Source organism: Hevea brasiliensis, chromosome 16, assembly GCF_030052815.1.
Source record: "Hevea brasiliensis isolate MT/VB/25A 57/8 chromosome 16, ASM3005281v1, whole genome shotgun sequence".
In the NCBI taxonomy this organism is placed as follows: Eukaryota; Viridiplantae; Streptophyta; class Magnoliopsida; order Malpighiales; family Euphorbiaceae; genus Hevea; species Hevea brasiliensis.
The window spans coordinates 1,362,431-1,370,842 of NC_079508.1; the positions used below are offsets into that span (position 1 = coordinate 1,362,431).

At 32.8% G+C, this 8,412-nt stretch overlaps 1 protein-coding gene across 1 annotated transcript; it reads left to right on the forward strand.

The window, feature by feature from the left end:
* Positions 1-486: 486 nt before the first annotated feature.
* On the forward strand, positions 487-1,168 carry LOC131174438 (uncharacterized). The gene is made up of 2 exons (XM_058137768.1): positions 487-711; positions 818-1,168. The coding sequence occupies exons 1-2, from the start codon at positions 487-489 to the stop codon at positions 1,166-1,168; spliced, it is 576 nt and encodes a 191-aa protein (XP_057993751.1).
* The last annotated feature ends 7,244 nt before the right edge of the window (positions 1,169-8,412 follow it).

Sequence of the window (8,412 nt, forward strand, 5' to 3'; positions counted from 1 at the left end):
GACTGTAAGCATGTTGTATGAACACTTTTTTTGGCCTAATATGAAAAAAGATGTTGAAAGAGTTTGTGCGCATTGCATTCCTTGTAGGCAAGCTAAATCAAAAGTACAACCACATGGGTTATACACGCCACTTCTTGTTCCAACACATCCATAGGTTGATTTGAGTATGGACTTTGTATTAGGGTTGCCTAGAACAAGAAAGGGTCATGATGCCATATTAGTAGTAGTAGATAAGTTTTCTAAGATGGTACACTTTATTGCATGCCATAAGACTGATGATCCTACTAATATTGCCAATTTGTTCTTTGATCATGTGATTAAATTACATGGCATACCTAAAACAATTGTTAGTGCTAGGGATGTCAAAATTTTAAGTCACTTGTAGCATTTTTTATGGGCTAAATTGGGTATTAAGCTATTTTTCTCTATAACTTGTCACCCTTAAGCGGATGGCTAAACTGAACTTTAGGAACTTTATTAAGGACAATGGTGAGAAGTAACATTCGGTCATGGGAGGAATGTTTGCCATTTGTTGAATTTGCATATAATTACAGTGTGCATTCTTCTCATGGGTTTTCACCGTTTGAAATTGTCTATGGTTTTAAGCCACTAACACCTTTGGATTTATTGCCTTTACCTTTGCATGAGATTACTAATCTAGATGGGCAAAAAAAAGCTAATCTGGTGAAGGAAATTCATGAGAAAGCACAAGTAGAAATTGAAAGAAAAAATGAAAGGATTATGCAATATAGAAACCAAGGGAGGTGCCAAATTCAATTTGAACCTGGTGATTAGGTTTGGTTATACTTGCGCAAAGAAAAGGTTTCTATCCAAAAAAAAGTTAAAGCTGGATGTTAGAGGAGATGGTCCATTTAAAGTGTTGGAAAAAATTATTGACAATGCTTACAAAATCGATTTGCCAGGTGATTATAATGTTAGTGTTACATTTAATGTTTCTAATTTGTCTTCTTTTGATGATGCAGATTTACATTCAAGGGTGAATGCTTTTGAGGAGAGGGGGAATGATGCAAGATCAAAGGCAGATCCAATGGACCATGCACAACAGGAGGTTCGACCAGCCCATTATGAAGTTTTGAATGATTTCCCAATGATAAATAATAGGTCAATCACAAGATCCAAGCTGAAACAATTGAAATCCCAAGTTTAGATGTATGCACAAAATCATGTTACATGCCAACTTGGGTCGAACTCAACTAAGGGCTTAAAGGACTAGCAAACATGGATGGATGAGGGCACAAACCAGCCTAAGTTAATTAATTTAATTGAGCTGTGTGGGCCTAATACATAGGCTGGTTTGTTGGTGGGCTAATGGATAAAGACTTGTAATCTAGTTAGGATTATTTTTCTTTAATTATCTCTTTAAATTATGTTGATGCCGAATTCCCTTAGGGAATTAATGTTAATTAAGACTCTTTAAGTTAGGATTAGTTTTAAAAGTTTTCTTAATCTTTAGGACTTTGTTCTGGTTGGTTTGACTAAACTAACTTAGATAGGAATTATTTTATCATTAGGACTCTTTGTAAAGGGGGAAATCTGAATTCTAACTCTTATAAATATGCATTAGCCGAAATCCATAATAGCATATTTGAGATTTATGTTTTTCCTTTGATAAATTTTCAGATTAAAGTGAGTTAATAGCTTTCTTTAATTTTATGCTAAGGTAGTTAATTATTTACATAGATTTTAATCTTAAGTTAACAATTCAGCTTCCTATTTAATTTGTTCTTAATTGCTACTAAATTGGGGTTAAGGTTTAGAATAGCTTAGAATCAATTAGGTTAAGCCAATTAAGGTTAATTAATAAACCAATCAATTGCTTGAGGCATTTGAAGCAGAGGCAATAATACCAGCTTAAATTATAATTTTGTTAATCAAATGGTCCTTCCATGCAATAAGTCACTAATTTTCTATTAAATGGATGTTAAATGACGAAAAAAAAAACCTTAGATTAAAAAATAAATAAAGTTTAAGTCAATGAAATTAAAAATTAGATCAGCAGAGAATAGCTGAGGGGGTGACATTCCATTGTGCTATAAAAGAATTGCATTTATACTTATTTTCTATCATTTTGAAACTAAGTCTTTGGCAGTGCTTGTCTATAATGGTTTTGCATCAAAATCTATTTTTGGTTGGAGTTGACATTATTGTTGTTACCCTGATCTGGGCAATGGAAAAGAAGAAAACACAAGATAAAGTTAAAATTTTTGTTGGAAATAGAGAAACAATGGTAGAATATGCCATTGATGATCTCCATTTATTCAAGATGGGGATCAAAGAAACTTTGAGATTGCACCCTCCTGCTTTGTTACTGTATTTGAAGGAAGCCTGTAAAAAATTGAGTCAATGGTTATAACATTTATGCAAAAATGTTTCAAGTTATTGCTTGGCCAATATGATAAGATCCTAACTACTGGAAGGATCTGGAAGCATTCTTCCTCGAAATATTTTTTGATAGCTCCATTGATTTTGGACAAAATTTGGATTTTTTAGCATTTAGATTTGGAAAATGAAATTAGGAATGTAACACCCCTATTTGCATAGCCTGGTATATTTCACTGTTCCAGTGATCGGTGTCGGTCTGGACAATTAAGAGAAGTAGAACCACATCCAAGACAACTAGATAAGCCCTGAAAACAAAGAATTAGTAATTGTCAAATAGTTAAGTATAAATAAGAAAAATAGAACACAAGAAGTTAAATGAGCCGAGAGTCACAGCGATAGGTGACCTTATCGGGAAGGACTACGAGGTTGATTTAAACTCAAATTCTGAACCGTAAAATGTGACACTGCGGTCCTTAGGACCATTGCGAATACAGTGGAAAAAAGAAAAATCACGAAAAAGAATTGTTAAGCTGGTCAAATAATTAGGTCAGGGATCCGGAAGAAATATTAAATAACTAGCAAACCGGATCGAACCGACGAGGGGCAATTTGGTCAATTCACCCCTAGAGCTGACTCCTGACCTAACTGTCCAATAAAATCGGAGAAAAGAAAATTTGGGGATCAACAATTAAATTAAAGAACTAAGAAAAAATAAATGAAAAAAAAAGGAAAAAGAAAAAGTTGAAAAAGGTTAATTACATCATGCATGATACAATAAACCTAATAATTAAAAAAATTGAAAATTTAGGATAATGATTTAAAATACATAAAAGAAAAGAAAATAAAACCCCTATTTTTCCTTCTCCTTTGCCGTCCCTCCTTTTCTCTCTCATCTCTCTCATTTCTTTTATCTTCCTCCATTGAAGCTCATTTCAAAGCTTCTTAAACCCCAAAATTTAGCCATAAAATTTATAGATTTCTTAGTTAAAACTTGTAATTGAGTCTTGTTAAGAAGATTGAAAAGAGAAAATTTGGAGAAAACTTGAGGAATCAAGAAGTTAGAAAGCTCCATTTGAGGTAAGCTCTCTTTCTTAACTTTAATTGAATTATAAGTATAGAATTAAGATTAAAGTAGTTAGAATTACATGAAAACATAAAAAATCATGCTTATCTAGAATCCTATAAAATTCAGCTAGCATCAGGAAGTTTAGGGTTTGATAGTTTTGAATGGAATTAACCATGTAATTGAGCTTGGATGATGAAGAGTGTGTTGCTTGTATGTTAGAATGACATTAATTGCATGAAAAATTGTAAGATGGATGAATTAGGGTTTGGAGCTTGTGAAAAATTGGAGAAATAATTTTGAGAATTGGTCAATTGATGTGTTTGACCTTACCTAAGTTGAAAAATGATCATGTATGACCAATTATGGTGTGTTGGAAGTGTTGGAACCAAATTGAAATTCGGATTGGTTATGGTCATTCTGCAGGCAGTATGACCAAGGTCCCTTTCAGGGACCAAAACTAAAAATTTACAAACCCAATTGGTGTGAGGCCAATTGAGAATGAAACTAGAACAAAATGGCACATGTTTCATTCAGGAATCATGCCCAGAAAGTGACCATAACTTAGTGAACAAATTGGCCAATCCGGATTAGATAAACTGACTTGTACAAAAATGACCAATCTGTTCATTTGACCATAACTTAAGCTAGGCAGGTCCAAATGACCTGAAATTTTACCAGTAGAAAGCTGAGACATAGCCCTACAACTTTTATGAAGAACACAAACTCAAATTATGCCCTTAACCAAGTCATTTAGCCACCCAAAATTAGTGACCTAAAACTGCCATAACCAAATTAATGCCCAAAAAATTTGGGTTAGACCAATCCGGCCAGCCATGTTTAAATGGCTATAACTTGAGCTAAAAAACTCCAAATGGAGTGATTCAAAAAGGGAAATAAAGTTAAGACAATAAGGAACAATTTCTATGAAGAAAACTTAGCCAAATTCTAACAGCAACATGACTAATTAAATAGTGCAATATAGGACACCAAAACTGAAAATTTGAAATTTTGCCTAAAAGACTTAAAATTTGAGAAAAGAACCAAAACCAATGAATAAAGTAACCAAAATGTGGTATGTGGGTGAAATTAGAATTCCCACACCTATTAAGCATTAGAAAGTCAACAAATTGACTTGAATAGTATCATGAATAGTAACCCCGAAATATAAATTTTAAAGAACATCAAGTTTAGCATATTTAAGCTAGGTATAAGTAGATTTGAATTTATTTTTGGATTTATGATAAGTTGTGATACTGAAACACTGTGAAACTGTGTGTTTCAGTGGAAAAGAATACCGGAAAAGAACCTGAGGCATCGAGTTAGGGCCAAGAGGCTACTCATATAAGGTTTGTGCACAACATAGAATTTTCTGTAAATTTTCTTCTGTAAATTATTTTGAATGAATTGTGACTTAATTGTATTGAAATGTTTATTATGCTTTTGACTTAAATTGTTGAAAGTTTACTTGTATGTGTTTGAAATGGCAATAAATGTTTGATAAATTGTTAAGATAGTTTTGAAACCGCAGTATCATGACCATATATTTGAATACCTCACTAACATGACTAGTGGGGGAAATCAGTTTCGAATTTTAATTCCTTCTCTGGCTGAAGTGTTGAGGCGTGTGCCAGTAGAAGAAGAAATTGAATGGATATCCATATATTTCAGCTAGCTAGCCTTGTGATGTGACTTCTCATAAACCTCTGGCTATTTAGATGATTATTGTTTCGAATGGCATGATATAACTGTGTTTTTATGAAATTTGTATTGAAACTTTCGAAATGAAATTGTTTGGATTAAATGCATATAAATCATGTTTTGTATTTATTTCTCATGTTCAGTTCAGTTTTTGAAAGGCACAACAACCACATAATTCTCAAGTAATTTTTATTGAGGATCCCTCAACTTTGAGGGTTGTTTTACTTTGACCCCTCATCTTTAATTTATTACTTAAAAGTCCTTAAATTTTAATTTTATCCTAAAAAAAATTCCTTTTACCTGCAATAGTAGGTTTTTTTAGGCTAAAAAAAAGGAGATCCCTTTTATCCCAATCTATTTGTTCTCTTTCCCTTTAGAAATTAGTTTAGTGTTTATTCTCTCTACTCTTTCTTTTTCCCCCTCTCTACTCTCTCTCTTTCTCCCTTGTACATCAAAACTTCTCCTTTCAACTTCTTTACCATCAGCATCCAAAAAAGACCCATCTAATGAGTGGGTTCTTACATCAGAGCCCCCCATTTGCAAGGTGTGGTGTGGACGAGAATGGGAGGGTTCTTGTAAGGAAGGGAATGGGTTTGTGTTTATGAGGAAGGGACGTAGGGAATCTGGATGCTAATTGGGGGGGGAGGGGAGGGGGGGGGGTGGGGAGAGGGTAAGCAGAGTGGGATCATAATGGAGGAAGACAAATATGCAATTCAAAGAATGCTACATGGTTTGCTAATGGGATCTTCTCCTTTGACCTTGGCTTGGGGCTTTTATGGGTTACATTTTTAGGTTTATTTCACATGCTAGGAAGAAAAATGACTCCAAAGGCAATTAGTTTCCTGTGAAAAAGTGAGGAGCATGAAACATTGTCATGCAAGTTTGAAAGTTGCTTGAGATGCTAAATACGCTTCCTCATATCCTCATGTCTTCAAGCCTATTTGTGATGGGTATCAAGGTTTTAGTGTTATACATGATGTCCTCCTATTTGTTATGCGAGCTAAGAACCTCTAGTGTTGTACTCGGTATTTTTTTGAAGGTATGTAAATACTCAATTCTGAAAAAAAAAAAGCATTGTATTACTTCTAAAGAAAATTAAAATAAAACTTTTGTTGCTGAATTAAAAAAATTAGGGGCCTTCCTTTTTTTTTACTTGAAAACCTGCTATTATAGGTAAGAAGATTCTTTTGAAACAAATTTAAAATTCAAGGATTTTTAGTAACAAATTGAAGATAAGGGACGTAAGTAAATAAACCTTAAAGTTGAGGGATGGCCAATAAAAATTACCCTATAAATTCGACTTTGAACCTTTCTCTTCATGGAGTTCAATAAAACTCTAGAGCATAGAAATGGATAGTTAACCTTAGCTGAGGCAACTCTCCTAGAAATATGGCCTAATCATGCTTCTCCAATTCGATCCTACTATTGCAATATCCTCAGTTGAGGCAGTAAGAGGTTCTAAAGATTAATGAGCTTCTTTCTTGCAATGGAACTCCCTTCTTAGCTAGTGTTGAAAAACTTTCACACAATTATTTTGACATAGCCTTCACACCATATGTTGATTATTGGGGAGAGATTCAATAAAAAAGTGTTCTTGAGCTTTTTAGCACAAAAAGGTGTAGTCATTTCAGTTCATTAAAGAAGAAAAAATTGCTTTGTTGATTGTCTAAGAGCTATTTTAAGGAGAAAAAGGTAAGTTTTTAAAATAAGCGTATTTTTAAATAAAATTTGTTTATCGTACTTTTGAGGGTTGATTTCATTCATCGTTCTTCAACTTAGGTGGTTGTATCAACAATATCCTTTAATTTCAATTTGTATTATAAAAATCCCTGAGCATCATTAAAGTCCTTATAACTTGCTATTAACATTTTGCAGGTTAACTTATTGCTAAATTTCATTTATTGTCCTGCAACTTAGATAAGTGTACCATAAATGTCACTTAACTTTAAATTGTATCACAAAAATCCTTATACTTTATTTTAATGTATAATTAATTTGTAATATACAATAATTTAATATTAGATATATTATTTTGCTAATATAAGAATAAAGAAAAAAATATATATATAATATCATCTTATACAAGAATAAAAGAAAATTAGAGTTTGGATGTAATTTTTTTTTTAAGACAAGGAAAAGAACAAAGATTACATCAAACACAGTCGTGGGTAGGATACCCCACAAATAACTTGAAGAAGCAAACTATTTATTCCTAGAAGATCTTCATAGAGCTACATCCCAATAGGAAATGTTCAACAAAATAGTAGATAATTTTTATAGAAATTAATTGAATGAATTGTATTGAATGATATCATCTGTTTATATACAAGTGTTGGTGTATTCTAGAAATAATATGATAAAAAAGAATCTAATAAATTTCTGCTATATCTATATGTAACGACCCTAACTAGGTGCCATTACTGGCGCTAGGATTGGGTTAGCTTAAGGTTGTCAGAACCTATAGTAAGCCTAAAACCTAAAAAACATACAAATATTTCTGCATCTCACCATTTAAGCACACTTTAAACCATTATATCTTAGTCTTTTTATCACTCATAGGAAGCCTAAATCCTGAAAAATATATAAATATTCATGTATCTCACCATTTAAGCACACTTCAAACCATTATATTTTAGTCTTTTCATCCATACATAAACAACCATAACATAATAATGGTTCATAATTTGAACCTTAATATACATAAGATCCAAAGTGTAATAGTTCAACATGCGTACCTTCAAAAGGGTTAACGCAGTACATACATTATCATACTTAAAAATATTACATATTTCCAATTTCCTTTAATCACCAGCATAGTACTATCCATTCATAAATTACATGTCTAACTACCCATACATCATACACAAAGGAAGGGTTAAGGCTATCCCTGATGCTCTCTCTTCAAAGAACTCTTATAGTCCTACAACCCTGTACCTAGGGGTGAGGGAATGGAGTAAGCTTACGTAAGCTTATTGTATAAACTAACCATCTTAATTATATCATTCATTCATACATGTGCAATGCATCATTCACGTGGGTTTTCACATCACAAATATTTCACATAAGATAGACATTATCACTAGTAACTCTCCAAACTTTCATTTAAAACATGACTTATGTTATGTACCTTGGGGCAACTTATAGATCTCCCTTGAAGGGCAACTTAAAAATCTCCCCATGGGATTACTTATGGATCCATAACATACATAATGTTACATAGTCATAACGTGGGGGGAGTTAGTGGGTCATTCAACACCCATCAATGCATCAATAACAAATTATGCAATTATGCAACATCTTAATGT

Excerpts from the sequence above, each read along its gene's own strand:
- LOC131174438 (XM_058137768.1), top strand. The coding sequence starts at position 487 with ATGGTGAGAAGTAACATTCGGTCATGGGAGGAATGTTTGCCATTTGTT. Across the intron at positions 712-817 it reads AAATTCATGAGAAAGCACAA|AAAAGGTTTCTATCCAAAAA; the intron begins GTAGAAATTGAA and ends ACTTGCGCAAAG.